The 15,909-nt window shown below is 42.2% G+C and overlaps 1 protein-coding gene across 1 annotated transcript in view; it reads right to left on the bottom strand.

Annotated features, from left to right (window-relative positions):
• Positions 1 to 1,129: 1,129 nt before the first annotated feature.
• The window catches only part of urm1 (ubiquitin related modifier 1), a 52,331-nt gene continuing 37,551 nt past the window's right edge, over positions 1,130 to 15,909 (bottom strand). Inside the window, exons 4-5 of the mRNA XM_041193979.1 lie at positions 2,736 to 2,784; positions 1,130 to 1,620 (exon numbers count right to left, since the gene is read on the bottom strand). Coding sequence (XP_041049913.1) covers positions 1,552 to 1,620; positions 2,736 to 2,784 — 118 coding nt within the window. The 3' untranslated portion in view covers positions 1,130 to 1,551. The remainder of the gene's footprint in view (positions 1,621 to 2,735; positions 2,785 to 15,909) is intronic.

Here is a 15,909-nt window from a genome sequence, read left to right as displayed (position 1 = left end):
TCTTTCGTCTACAGTGATAAAGCGAGGAGGAAATATATATATATATAGATTTTTTTTGTTTTAAAAAAAAGCCAGTTTTTGATCAGAAAAACCAGGAAAGCAGGTTTAACTAACAGCACCTTGAGCTGGACAAGCCTCTGTTGTACCCCGAAGAAACGACGAACGGGATTTGTCAAATTTTGAAAACATGTTTCGTGCCTAGACACTGAAGGGCTGGCAAATGGAGCAGCGGCAGGTAAATTCAGTCCGGGCACAACACGGGAACAATGACAAAACTGCAACGCAATTCTGCTGACATGTTTACATTAACTGTTCTTCGAGAGCGGGGTTTGTGTGAAAGAGAGCGGCATTTTTTTTTAAAATATAAAAAAAAATCGTTTAAATTATTTATTAAATCTGGGTTCGCTTTAAATTTGAAGCCAGGACCAACATTTGGAACTAATTCCGTTTAAATATTCGATAAAGGGGTGCTGGTACATCTTATTCGCGTCTTTACACAAAATACGCAACTTTTATTGGTTTGTAACAGGGATTTTCTGTTGTGACGGGTAATGTGATCTGTACATATTTTAAAAATTAATAAAATATTCTGACGTGGTTGCAAAACTTAACAGTACGAATCGCACCTGTTCCCTCCCCTCTTTTTTTTAAATCTCAATTTGGTATAACTCTTACTTTGCAAACAACATCGATATAGAAACACAAATAATATTCCCAAACCACCTAATATCTACTGTTAAGAGCGTCGCACCTTTAATCTGACATAAATTTTGTACTTAAGCTTGCTGTCTAAAATTAGCACTCCTCTTTCACAAAGGTTTTTTTTTGCGGAAATATATGTACACACACAAAATTTGGAAGCGTTTGGTTCGAAATATTCCGTTATATTACGCCGCTGATTTTCAGGCCAGGAGCGGTCTACCGTTTAAAGAATTCTCCTTCACCAGGGTCTTTGATCACACCCTCACCTCAAGGCAAGCTGGCTTTCACACTGCAATGCCCCTTCATTTCCAGCCCTCAGTTAATACATTAGAAGGTGCTTGTCCGGGTGGTTGGATGAAGAGACAGAGGGAAACGCTTCAGAATTAAGCCAGGAGTGGAAACATAAATGCAGAGCAAGACACAAACGCAAGAGTCAACGATTTAATTTCAATTTAACTAGAAAGAAAATCGAAATAATTCTGGCGGGGGGGGGTTAGGTAACATTTTAACAGAAAGGAGATTTCAGGTCTCGGTGCATTGACTCGATTATGTTAAACCATGTAATATTACTGCCCACATAATATGTCGGAATTACTTTTTTTTAAAAGGAGAGATTAAGGACTTTAAGGATCGGAGAAGCTTATTTCATTTTGCAGCTCAAAATCTATACTTAAACGCTGATTTTCTTACTCTGGTCTGTATTCCTCATGCACTGCGGGTCAAACGATTTGTGTATTACAAGGAGCGGATCCGGATAACCTCGAGAACATCATGCTGTCACTTTATCACCGAGAAGCCGCGGTTAGACATTGGTACAGAGGAAACTCTCGTCTATTTTTAAATGTCCCTTTAACCACCGTGCAAAGTTGATATAAACACGACGTTGTCTCGGTCCTCCAGTTTATAGTCCAACTGGCCCTGGCGAAAACACAAAGGTAGGAGGAAAAATCTCGGTCAAATGGATAAATTGCTGAATTTGTTCAAACCCTACAGTTCGTTCGCCAATTTGCAATCGCATCTTCTAAGCTCAAAACATTCGTCAGAATGCCTCGCTTGCCCCTATCTCCAGGCCCAGTGTTCGTATTTAGTGAGCTATCCGGCTTAATATTGACCGGACTTCACTACAACCCTCTGAATGGATCGGTCAATTTCAAATCAATTTCGCACTTTCAAAAACGGGCGGTGATTTCTGGGTTAATTTATGAAGAACAAGCCTGATTTTTTCCCCTCGATTTTCACTGATTTTAATTTTTTTTAAAAAATTGTCGTCAAGGCTGAAGGATCAACTCCCAACTTAAAATTGGACTTGAGCTCCCACAGTGAAGACCTCCAGATCGGAAGGGTGTGAAACCCACCTGAATGGGAAAGCTGAGCCCCACCCGGCGGAAAGAGGATTGAACAAAAATAAAATTCACTCCAACTCTTCCCAAAATAAAATCCACTACAACGCTCTTCAGCCATTTTTTGTCTGGGTGAATAAAATGGAGGGATATTCCTTGTAATTAATTATATTTAAGAAACGCTCAGCTCGTTAAAACAAGAATTCTGTTTCTAACTACCCTGAATCATTTGCCTGGAATGGAGTAAAAGTAATATTTGAGTGTTAAAATGCCTAGTTTACTCACACTTCTGCCCCTGCAATAGCAGCTCAAGTGCTGCGCCCTTAACATTGTACTTTAATAAAATATGTACTTGGGGTAAGCAAAATACATATTCCACTAGCAAAATGGGCGGGCGGGGTGGGGGGGGGGGAACTTGCTTAACTGAACTGGTTTGGTCTCCTTCAGCTGTGAAATGGAATGATTGGGTCACATATTGAACAGATGTCGGCCTATCAGTAACGGCAAAGCGTTTATCACCCCCCACCCTGCCTTTGAAGTGAATACACGGAACACGTTCACAAGCCATTCTGTGACTGTCCTCTTTAACTTTTAAGGATCTCTCGGCCTCCCCCCACCCCCCCCGGATTCAAGGGAACCGCGACGATGTGGATCGCTGGCGAAATGGAAGCGGAATCAATCGGTGATACCAACCATCAATTCCCAATCGGCGTCGTTGACCAGAACCAGAATCCCCGGCCTCCTGAAAGACATCAAGGGAACATCAGCGAGGTCAGTCACCCCGGGCAGGTGTTGTTCTTGGTACTGTGCAGGAGGAATAATATTTAGTGTATGTGGGCTGGGGTATGGGTGGGGTTGGGGAGAACAGATACATTCACAACATATATCGGTCAATTTCAAATCAATTTCGCACTTTCAATTTTCTCTGGGTTAATTCCTCAGCAACAAACGCGGCCAACCGATCTTTGCCAAAAGAGGAGAGGGAACATGGTTTAAGTACGTTGCTGTGAATATTGCGGCACAGACTTAAATCAGAGCAGTGTTCATTCACCTGCCCACTCTGTTACACAAGGGAATTGTTTGGGTTTGGGGGTATGGCTTCACCTTTACAATTCACACTTTCCTGAACAGGAATAAAAGTTTCCTAACCCCAACGCTGCCGAATTTGTTGGAATGTGTACGAAAGAGTCACTGCTTATGTGGGAAGTTAACCAGGTAAAGGGGCAGCGGGGTTAAGTGCGAGACTGACACGCAAATGGTCTGAACTCCACTTTGGCCCCCCTCACTGCCAAGTTTTATTTGCTGGGGGAGCGGCGGGGGGACTGCTTGGATTTGAAACATTCATGTTTGTGGTTTATGTTAGATGCTGTGCCCTGCATTTGTAAGATGACACATTACGCACTGACAGAAAACACTGGTTGCAACATAAAACAGTCGAGGCAGTCTTCATAATCGACCAAGGAAAATAACTTGCATTTACATAGCGCCTTTCACAACCTCAAGGGTACCCTAAGCCCTGTGCAACCAATTAAATAATTAAGGTCCAGCCACTTTTGTAACGTAGGAAACAGGGCAGCCAATTTGTGCACAGCAAGCTCCCACAAACAGCAATGTGCTACTGAGCAGACAATCTATTTTTGTGATATTAGTTGAAGGATAAACATTGGCCAGGACATCAGGGTGAACTCCCTGACTCTCCTTTGAAATAGTGCCAGGGGATCTGAGAGAGTAGGTGGAGCATGTATTTAATATCTCATCAGACAGACAGCGCCTCCAGGGTCGAAGTGGCAGCTGAGGTGGTGTTTCAGACTCTGCAGTGAGATTTGAACTCATTACCTATTGACTATGGTACTGATAGCTCAGTAGCTAGTTTTAGAGACAGTGTGTGGAATTTTTGCATGTATACTGTACTGAATGGGCAGGAAAATCCTCTAACTAAATAGCAAGGGCAGTTTTCTCAGTTCCCTCCACAATTTTCTAGCCACTAACCCCATGCCTCTCCCTAGTCACTTGAGGTTCAGTCAACCTGCTCACAAACTCAGCGGCTTACTTGACCCCAATATGAGCTCCCAAGGTCATAAAGCACCATCACCAAACCTGCCTACCTCTTCCTGTAACATCACCAGTCTCTGCCCCTGCCTCAGCACATATGCTGCTGAAACCCCCATCCACACCTTTGTTACATCTGGACATGACTATTCCAAGACTGTCCTAGTTGGCCTCCCAGCTTGCGTCCTCCATTTTCTCCTTGTCCAAAACTCGAACATTTATCCTTGCACCAAGTCCCATTCACATCTGTACTCACTGATCAACATTGATTCCTGGATTGACAATGCCTCAGTTTTAAAATTCGCAAACTTGTTTTCAGTTTCCACATCTCTCCCTATCTTTGTAACCTCAAGCCTGAGGTATCTGCACTTCTCCAATGCAAGCTGTTAGCACATCCCCAATATTCATCGCATCAATAATGGTGGCTGTGCTTTCAGCTGTCAAAGCCCCACACTCTACAATCCACCCACACCCCCTTTAAACCTCTCCACCTCTCCCTCTCTCCTCCTTCAAGGCACTCCTTAAAAACTGTGACCAAGCTTTTGGGCACATGTCCTAATATTTTCTGAGTCATATGGTAGTACAGAGCTTAAACATGGCTGAAAAAAAGAGAAATGCTGTCAAAGCGTTTTGTCTTGCACTCATCAGGACAGACGCAAGAATGGCAAGTTTCAAAGGGAGCAATGAATTGACTTTGACCAATTAAAGTCAACAGGCTAACCAATCAGCACCTAGTTCTCATGCAGCATAAATTGTTGCGATCACTTTAAATTTGGTATTCTTGCATCTGTCCTGATGAGTGCAAGATGAAAATTTGACAGCATGTCTCTTTTTATAGCAAGTTTGTTAGGTGGCTCGGTATCAAATTTTGTTCAATAATGCTCCTGTGAAGCACTTTGGGACATTTTCTTACAGTAAAGACGCTATATAAATGCAAGTTGTTGGATTACACACCTGGGTAACCAAACTCAAAAGAATGTTGCCAGCGGTATGGTTCAAGAGGTGTTTCCTTCCCTGTGCAGTCAGACATACAGAACCACTGGCAAACAAAGAAGGTTGCTATTGACAGCATAGCGGCAATGTAAACTGCACTGCCATCTTCTCTAGCCCCACCCCCTCCCTAAACAATTGCTTGCTTGTAAAGGCTTTCCGCTAGCAATGGGGTCAGTCTGATGCCAGAGAAACTAAAGCTGCAATCTCAACTTTTAAACAAACTGCTTATAGGACAGGATTTTTTTTTAGGCTGTTGTCATAGCAATGAGGTTCCTGTCCCCAAGACGAATTTGTTCCAGCAACATCATCCGTTTCTACAGGAAGAGGCAGCTTTGAACACAGGTTTGCTGTGTGATGATAACTCTCTGCCCGGTAGATATGTTAAAATTGGTGAGCTCTGGGTGTTGGCTTCCATCATACTACTCCATGACATGGCGCATTGGAACAGTGTCAAAGACCACCCCATAGTTTCCTCCCATTTAAATAGTGGAAGTGAAAAATATAGGGTGATGATGGCGTAGCGGTGATGTCCCTGGACTAGTAACCCAGAGGCCCAGGCTAATGCTCTGGGGACATGGGTTCAATCTCACCATGCCAGCTGGAACTGAAAGCCAGTCTCAGTAATGGTGACCATGACAACTATCATTAATTGTTATAAAAACCCATCTAGTCACCAATGCCCTTCAGGGGAAGAAATCTGTCATCCTTACCCAGTCTGGCCTACACGTCACTCCAGACCCACAGCAATGTGGTTGACTCTTTGCCCTCTGAAATGGCCTGGCAAGTCACTCAGTTCAAGGGCAATTAGGGATGGGCAACAAATGCTGGCCTTGCCAGCGATGCCCACAACCCATGAAAAAAAAACATTTTAAAAAAATCAGCAAAATATTAACCTCAAAAGCTTGCGTTTTGCTTAAAACTCAGCAAGCTCACTATTCAAAGTCCATGCATTTGACAGAATTATATTGATATTTAGCTGCTCTGTACTAGAGCGCTGAGAGGTCACTTGTTGGTTTTGTGACCAGGCCTCCTCTTGTGTGCGCACGGGTGGCAGATCTCAGCTGATCAAAGTATAAGCTCATAACGTGACTTTAGTGTCATCCGTTATTTTTGGAAGTGCCGTTTTGATATAAGATTATTGCTACTTTATTGTGCAAGTGACTGAATGAGAATTGATATCAATTGCTAGAGGGGGGAGAAGGAAGAAACTGGTTCAGGTGCATCAATTCCTCAACTGGTTCAGCTCCATTCATGTCTGCCTGCCATTACCAAGCCTTTTTATTTTTTGCATCTCCTGGAGATGCACCGTTATGATGCTCAAGCCTGGGGCTTTCTCAGTATTTAAACAATGGTGCATTTTACCCTGTTGAGTCATCAGGGCAACCAATATTTTTCAATGTTTCCTTCTGGCGCTTTCATATTAAATGCATTTTTTCCCTCTCTTAGGTTCTCACTCCATGCACTGTTATACAGAGAAGAGAGACACGCAAGGCAATTTACTCTGAGGCTTCTCTGCAGCAAGAATCATGCAAGCTTACAGGAGGCACTTGGGAATTATTCTGTTTTCTGATTTCTTTGACTATGATCCCCATAGAGAAAAAAATTTTAAGGAGCCTTTTGAGATGAACAAGGGAGGAGACAGCACAGAGAGCAAACCTGGTGTCTCTCACACACAGACATATACATACACATGGGCCACTGGATAACAATCAGGGATAGGAACCCTATCCTATTTTCCTATCGCTAGTCCAGGAACGCAGACAGCAATTGCAAAATCCCAAACACAGGAACAGCTTAGACCAGAGATGAAATCTGCTCCCTTTTCCAATTCTGCATGACTCAATGTATTCACCAATTGAAACATGGGGCAGATCGCAAATTTATTTTGTTCTATTGTAAAACATCTCTAATTATCTTTTAAAAAAAATAAAACTTTTTTCTTACAGCAACAGACACAACTTTCTGTTGATTCTTTTTCAATAGTTGTTGCATTTCTCTGAATGACTGTCCATGACATTGTACTCTATTGATTCAGACAGGTTGCTAGTGAAATCTGGTGCATGCGTCACATGTGCTGTTAATATGCTGTAATTTGATAGGACACTTTTCCCTCCAAGGCCATGAGTGTTATGAACTCCTTCGTTGCTGACATTTAAGTGCATCTCCTCAGAGGCCTCACACCTCATTCGCTACAACAAGTGCCACACCATCTCGGCCAGAGAGATCTAGAGCGCCATCCGCCTCATGCTGCCAGGGGAACTGGCCAAACACGCCATCTCCCAAGGCACCAAATCCGTCACCAAACACACCAACTCCGTTTAGGTCGATAATGCTAAAGATTATAACATATCAAGTCTAGAGCTTGTGAAAAATTTTTAATTACCTCACAATTGTCCTGACACAAGTATTGCCTACTTGCTCACTGTACCAGACTCCTTCCATACTCCATCCTCTTGCTTATAGAGAATCTATCTACCTCTGCTTTAAAAATATTCAAAGACTCTGCTTCCAACACCTTTTGAGGAAGAGAGTTCCAAAGACTCTCAACCCTCAGAAAAAATTTCTCATCTGTCTTAAATGAGCAACCCCTTATTTTTAAACAGTGACCCCTAGTTCTAGATTCTTCCACAAGAGGAAACATCCTCTGCACATCCAACCCATCAAGACCCCTCAGGATCTTAAAGGTTTCAATCAAGTCACCTCTTGCTCTCCTAAACTCCAGCAAATAAAAGTCTAGCATGTCCAAGCTTTCCTCATAAGACAACTTGCCCAATGCAGGTATAAAAACAGGAAATTCTGGAGAAACTTAACAGGTCTGATAACATCTGTGGAGAGAGAAACAGAGTTAACGTTTCGAGTCTGTATGATCACGAAGAAGCGTTTTCTGTTTTTATTTCAGATTTTCAGCATCTGCAGTATTTTATTTTTGCCCAATCCATTTATTAGCTTAGTAAACCTTCTCTGAACTACTTCCAATGCATTTAAATCTTCCTTTAAATAAGGAGACCAATACTGTACACAGTACTCTAGATGTGGTCTCACCAGTGCCCTGTACAACTTAAGCATAACCTCCCTACTTTTGTATTCAATTCCCTTTGCAATAAACAATAACATTCTATTAGCTTTCCTAATTATTTGTTGTACCTGCATACTAACCTTTTGTGATTTATACACTAGGACCATCCAGACCCCTCTGCATCCAAGAGCTCTGCAATCTCTCACCATTAAGATAATATGCTTTTTTTATTTTTCCTGCCAAAATGGACAATTTCACATGTGCCCGCATTATAATCCAGTTACCAAGTCTTTGCCCGATCACTCACCCTATCTATATCCCTTTGTAGCCTACTTGTGTCCTCTCCACATCTTACTATCCTACCTGTCTTTATGTCATCAGCATATTTAGCAACCATACCTTCAGATCCTTCATCCAAGACATTTACATAAACTGTAAAAAGTTGAGGCACCAGCACTGATCTCTGTGGCACACTACTCGTCACACCCTGTCAACCAGAAAAAGGCCCATTTATGCATACCCTCTGTTTCCTGTTAGCTAGCCAATCTTCTATCCATGCCAGTATGTTTTCCCCCTTCACCATGAGCTTTTACTTTTTGCAATACCCTTTTATGTAGCACCTTATCAAATGATTCTAGGAATCTAATTACAGTAACATCCACTGGTACCCATTTATCCACAGCATATGTTACTTCTTCAAAGAACTCCAATAAATTGGTTAAACATAATTTCCCTTTCACAATGTTGACTCTGCCTGGTTACCTTGAATTTTTCTAAGTGCCCTGCTATAATATCTTCAATAATTGCTTCTAACATTTTCCTTATGACAGATGTTAAGCTAACTGGCCTGTAGTTTCCTGCTTTCTGTCTCCCTCCCTTTTTGAATAAAGGAGTTACATTCACTATTTTCCAATCTAACTAATCCTTCCCCAAATCTAAAGAATTTTGGAAAATTAAAACCACATCAACTATCTCACTAGCCACTTCTTTTAAGACCCTAGGATGATGTCCATCAGGACCCAAAGACTTGTCAACCCACAGCTCCAACAATTTGCTCAGTACCCGGTGATTGTAATGTTCCCGAGTTCCTCCCAGCCTTCCATTTCCCAATTTAGTTATTTCTGGGATGTTACTTGCATCCTCTATGGTCAAGACCAATGCAAAATACCGGTTCAATTCCTCTGTCATCTCCTTATTTCCCATTATTAATTCCCCAGACTCACTTTCTATAGGGCAAATGCTCACTTTGTTAACTATTTTCTTTTTAAAATATCTATAGAAACTCTTAGTATCTGCCTTTATATTTCTAGTTAGCTTTCTTATACTGTAATTTTTCATTCTTTATCAATCTTTTGGTCATTCTTTGCTGTTTTTTATATTGTCTAATCTTCTGATTTGCTGCCCATCTTTGTGCAATTATATGCTTTTTCTTTAAGTTTGATACTATATTTAATTTTGTTAGTTCACGGATGGTGGGTCCTCTCCTCGGAATTTTTCTCTCTCGTTGGAATGTATCTATTCTGTGTATACTGAAATATCCCCTTAAATGTCCGCCACTGCATCGCTATTGACCTATCACTTAACATAATTTGTCAGTTCGCTTTAATTAGTTGCGCTTTCATGTCCTCATAACTGCCCTTATTCAAGTTTTAAATACTAGCCTTGGACCCACTCTCTCTCCCTCAAACTGAATGTAAAATTCAATCATATTTTAACCACAGCTATCTAGGAGCACCTTCAATCCGAGGTCATTAATTAATCCTATCTTGTTGCACAATAACTGGACTAATCATATAAATACTGTGGCTACAAGAACAGGCCAGAGGCTAGGAATCCTACAATAAGTAACTCACCTCCTGACTCTCCAAAGTCTGTCCACCATCTACAAGGCACAAGTCAAGAGTGTGATGGAATACACTCCACTTGTCTGGATGAGTGCAGTTCCAACAACAGAAGAAGCTTGACGCTGTTCAGGACAAAGCAGCCCACTTGATTGGCACCATATCCACAAACATTCACTCCCTCCACCACCGACGCACAGTGGCAGCAGCGTGTACTATCTACAAGATACACTTCAGGAATTCACCAAGGCTCCTTGGACAGCACCTTCCAAACCCATGACCACTACCATCTAGAAGGACAAGGGCAGCAGATAGATGGCAACACCACCAGCTGCAAGTTCCCCTCCAAGTCACTCACTATCCTGATTTGGAAATATATCGTCGTTCCTTCACTGTCGTTGGGTCAAAATCCTAGAACTCCCTTCGTAACAGCATTGTCGATGTACCTACACCACATGGACTGCAGCAGTTCAAGAAGGCAGCTCACCACCATCTTCTCAAGGGCAACCAGGATGGGCAACAAATGATAGTCCAGATGGCAAAGCCCACATCCCGTGAATGAATTTTTAAAAAGTCTGGTATAGCCTGCTCTCCGATCGGTGGCAGAATGTGCTGTTCTAAGAAACTATCCCGAAAACATTCTATGAATTTCTCACCTAAGCTACCTTTGTCCATCTGATTTTCCCAGTCTATATGCAAATTAAAATCCCCCACAATTATCGCCATTCCTTTCTGACAAGCTCCCACTATTCCTTCCTTTATACCCCATCCTACTCTATAGTTACTGTTAGGGGGCCTGTACACCACACCCACAAGTGGCTTCTTGCCTTTATCAATTCTGATCTCTACCCAAGCCATTTCCCAAACTTAGGTCATCCCTCTCTAATGTGCTAAGACCATAATTAATTAACAGAGGCACTCCTCCACTTTTTCCTAGCTCCCTGTCCTTCCTAAATGTCACGTACCCTTCAATATTCAGGGCCCAATTTGTCATCCTGCAGCCATGTCTCTGTAATGGCTAACAGATCGTAATTATTTATTTCTATTTGTGCTCTTAGTTCATTGGTTTTGTTTTGAATGCTACGTGCATTCAGATACAGAGCCTTCAGTTTCGTCCTTTTATTAATTTTGTTACCTCTAGCCTTATCTGCTGATTTCCTCTTAGATTTGTACTCCCTGTACTCTCTGTCCCTTCCTGTCATGGTCTGTTTATCATTTCCCAAATTAATAGCTTTCTCTCTTGCCTTGTATCTACTCTTTGATTTACCACATCTTCCCAAATTTGATCCCTTGCCACCACTAATTAGTTTAAAACACTCTCTACTTCACTGGTTATGTAGCTAGCTAGAAAACTGGTCCCAGCACGATTCAGGTATAGACCGACCCAACGATACAGTCTCACTTTCCCAATTCTGGTGCCAGTGCCCCACAACCCGGAACCCACTTCTCCCACATCAGTCTTTCAGCCACGTACTCATCGCTCTAATTTTATGTACCCTATGTTAATTTGCAGGCAGATGAAGTAACAATCCAGAGAATATAACCTTTGAGGTTCTGCTTTTTAATTTAGTGCCTTGGTCCTCATACTCTCCATGCAGAATCTTTTTCCTAGTTCTAACTATGTCGCTGGTACCTACATGGACCACAACAACTGGATCCTCCCCCTCCCACTGCAAGTTCCTTTCCAGCCCTGAGCACATGTCCCGCACCTTGGCACTGGGCAGGTAACAAAGCCGTCTAGGCTTTTGCTCTTTGCTGCAGAGAACATTGTCAATCCCTCTCACTACACCGTCCCCGACTATCACTACATTCCATTTAGCTCCCCCCACTTGAATAGCTTCCTGTGCCATGGTCAGTTTGCTCATCCATCCTGCAACCCTCACTCTCATCCAAACAAGCTGGGAGAACCTCAAACCTATTGGATAATTGCAGAGGCTGACACTCCTGCCCTCTGTGTCCCTTTATCTGCCTCACTCGCAGTCACACCTTCCTCTCCCTGACTGCTGACCAAATCAGAAGACCCTATCCTATGTGGTGTGACTGCCTCCTGGTACAAAACATCCAGGTAACTATTCCCCTCCCTGATGTGTCACAGTGCCTGCAGCTCAATGACTCTGATCTGAAGCTCCTCAAGCTGCAAATACTTTGCAGATGTGTTTTCCCTAGATCACACTGGCATCCAGGAGCTCCCACTTGCTGCAGCCCTGACACATCACCTGTCCTGCCATCCTTAATGTGTTTTAATTACTTAATTATATTATTCACTTACTTATGTTCCTTTTTATATATTTTTTATTAACTGTACCACCAGTTTATATACTATTTTAAACCTTAGGACTGGAACAGACCTTGCCAGATACTCACCAAACAGCTAGCACCTTTCCCTGTAGCGGAGTAAGAACCAATTCCTACAGGATGAAAAAGGTAGAAAAAGCAAGACTTCCTTCACCCTCCCCCATCACTGAACTACCCCACTCACCAAACTCTCAGGTATGCACTCAGTTCCTAAGCTACATTTGTTTGCCTTAGCTGCACTAAAGAACCCTGCATTTATTAAACCGAGAGAAGTGCTCAATGGGCAAGTAGTGAATTCCAGCACTTATCCATGGAGTCACCTTCCTCTCTAATTCATTATACAGTCACCGCTATAATCACTAAATCTCAGACAAGTGAGCTGGGAGCAGTTGCTTGGCAGTGCAGACAGACAGAGGAGAAGCATGTTAAAGTGACACTTGGAAATGCTATCAGAGCTATTAATTTAAAGCATGTCTACAAAAGGAAAGCATTAGTACATCAGTTAATGATCAAAGCTGGATAGAAAAGCCGTTTGATCTTCAGCGTACTTTAATTATCTTCCTCAAAGTTGCACACTTCAAGTCGTTCGGAGTGCCCTGAATTTTAAAGCATCCTGAGGGCCAGACAGAAACTGGAAGCTGCTGCAGCACACAGTGCATTCTGACAGCAGTGGAGTCCACCATTCTGAGAGCTGGATGTGGCAAAGAAACACTTCTTTTTTAAAAAGTCAGACAATGTGCAATTCTTTTCTTTCCTTTTTTCAAAGTGCTGACTCATTCTGGGCTCCAGTTCCATGGTGACCACAGCCCTTGTAGTTGACCAATCCCTTGGTCATTCTGTGAGCCCTGACAGTGAGTGGGGCTGCCTTCTAAAGAGGGCATCACAGCCATGCCTGACTCTGGCCTCACCTGACATTCTCACACAGGCTGCAGCACAAAATCAAGGCTGGCATTTCACTACACTACTGAAGGAGTGCTGCACTATCGGAGGTAAGAACGTAAGAAATAGGAGCAGGAATAGACCATTCGGCCCTGCGAGTCTGCTCACCATTTAATATGACCATGGCTGATCCTTTGGCTTCAACTCCACTTTCCCAACCACTCCCTGTATCTGTTGATTCTCTGAGTGAACAAAAATCTGTCTATCCCAGCCTTGAATATCCTCAATGATGGAGCATCCACAATTCTCTGGGGTAGAGAATTTTAAAGATTCACAATCCTCAGTGAAGACATTTCTCCTCATCTCAGCCCTAAATGATCAGCCCTGTATCCTGAAACTATGCCCATGCTCTAGGTTCCCCAAACAACAGAAAGAACCTCCACACTGACCAGCCCCTTCAGAATCTTGTATGTTTCAATGAGATCACCACTCCTTCTAAACCCCAGAGATATAGGCCCAATTTATTCAGCCTCTCATCATAGACATCTCATCCCAGGGACCGATCAAGTGAGCCTTGCTGTACCGCCTCCAATGCAAGTATATCCTTCCATAACTATGGAAACCAAACTACACACAGGGTGGTCTCACCAAAGCCCAGTACAACGGTAGCGCGATTTCTTTTTTCTTGTACTCTAATCCTCTTGCAATAAAGGCCAACATGCCATTTGCCTTCCTAATTGATTACTATACCTCCATTCTAACTTTCTGCATTCCTTCTATGAGTACACTCAAGTCCCCCTGACAATCAACATTTACAAGTTACATGATTTTAAAAGAATTCCACTTTTCTATCCTTAATACCAAGTGAATAACCTCACACTTCCCCACCTTTTAGTCCATCTGCCCACTCATTTAACTTATGTTGCACTGTCTGAGTCCTGTGTCCTCCTCACAACTTGCATTCCCACCTAGCCTCCTACTGTCAGTAAACTTAGATACTTAACTCTCCTCCCTTCATCTGAGCATTAATATAAATTGCAAATAGCTGAGGCCCCAGCACTGATCCTTACAGCAATCTTCCAGTGTGCCAGCCTGAACATGTTCCATTTATCCTTTGCTTCTCTATCCATGTTAATATTTTACCCCCAATTCCATGAGCCCTTATCTTGTGTATTAATCTTGCGTGGCACCTTATCAAATATCTTTGGAAATCAGAATATGCCACATCTAATAGTTCCTCTTTATCTACCCTACTAGTTACATCTTCAAAAAACTCTAATAAATTTGTCAATCATGATTCTTTTATAAAACCATGTTGACTTTGACAATACTATGGACTTACTATGTCCATTGTTAAGACTTGCTTAATAACAAGTTCCGCACTTTCCCGACAATCAATGTCAGGCTAACTGGCTGATCGTTCCCTGTTTTCTCTCTTGCTCCTTTCTTTCATAGCAGTGTTACATTTATGAACTTCCAATCCACTGGGGCCATTCAAGAATCCAGGAAATTTTGGAAAATTTTAACCAACACATCCACTACCTCTTAGAACCCTAAGGTGTAGACCATCAGGTGTCGTCTTTTGGATTAGACATCTGCAGCTTCAGGCAGATGTAAAAGATCTCGTGGCACTTTTGTGAAGAGGAGCAGGGGAGTTCTCCCCAGTGTCTTGGCCAATTTTCATTCCTTAATCAACATCACCAAAGTAAATACAAGAGCAAAATACTGCAGATGCTGGAAATCTGAAATAAAAACAGAAAATGCTGGAAATACTCATCAGGTCACACAGCATCTGTGAAGAGAAAAATAGAGTTAATATTTAAGGTCGATGAACTTTCTGTTCTGATGATATGTCAGCTCTATTTTTATCTCCACAGAATCTGCCTGACTTGCTGGTATTTCTAGCATTTGCCATTTTTATTATCACTACAATATATTACCTGGTCATTTTTACATTGCTGTTCACGAAAGTTTGTGGTGTGCAAATTGGCTGCCACCTTTTCTACATTACTAGAGCGGCTACACTTCAAAAAGTACTTCACTGGCCCTAAAGCATTTTGGGACATCCTGAGGTTGTGAAAGGCTCTATACAAATGCAAGTTCTTTCTTTCAAACAGGTACTTTGTGGTAAATGTCACTTGATGGACATCAGGACCAGGAACCCTTCTTGATCCTCAGCTTGGGCCATTGAAGCCAGACGAGGCTTCTCTTAACTGAGAACAACAGAGGCCAGGGATCCAAGCTGGGACTAACAGGATTCTCAGTGCTGCACTAAACATTGCACCAATGATTGAAGAGGGGAGCAGGAGGTGGTGAAGGGCAAAGCTTTGGAATAACAGTTTTGAACATTTTCCAGCTATATAGTAAAAGTGCAGTGTCTTTATTCCTTGTGATGGCAGAGATGATACCTTTAGGAGACAAGCTGTCGACAGAATAGAGCTTAAACATTGCAGGTTAAAAGTCCAATCAAGTCTAATTAGAAAGCACCCACGCACAGATAAATATTCAGCACAAAGGGGTCTATAAACGAAGCTGAATTTCTAACAAGTCACCTCCAAATTTAATAACAAATGCCGAGTTAAGATACATGGGAAATAATGAGAAATATTAAATATTCATGCCACACAGCTCCTTCTTGCTGCTCGACCCCAGACACTGTGTGTCACCAGATCTGATATAACACAAATTGTTTGTGACTCCCTCACTAACAGATAGCCTCTACAGAACACTCCCTTTTCAGTGCTGCTTACCATGGTATGTGCTAATAAACTCTGGTCATGGTTATAAATATCCA

The sequence above is a fragment of the Carcharodon carcharias genome, chromosome 8 (assembly GCF_017639515.1).
Source record: "Carcharodon carcharias isolate sCarCar2 chromosome 8, sCarCar2.pri, whole genome shotgun sequence".
Taxonomy (NCBI): Eukaryota; Metazoa; Chordata; class Chondrichthyes; order Lamniformes; family Lamnidae; genus Carcharodon; species Carcharodon carcharias.
This window is presented reverse-complemented; position numbering and strand designations above follow the sequence as displayed.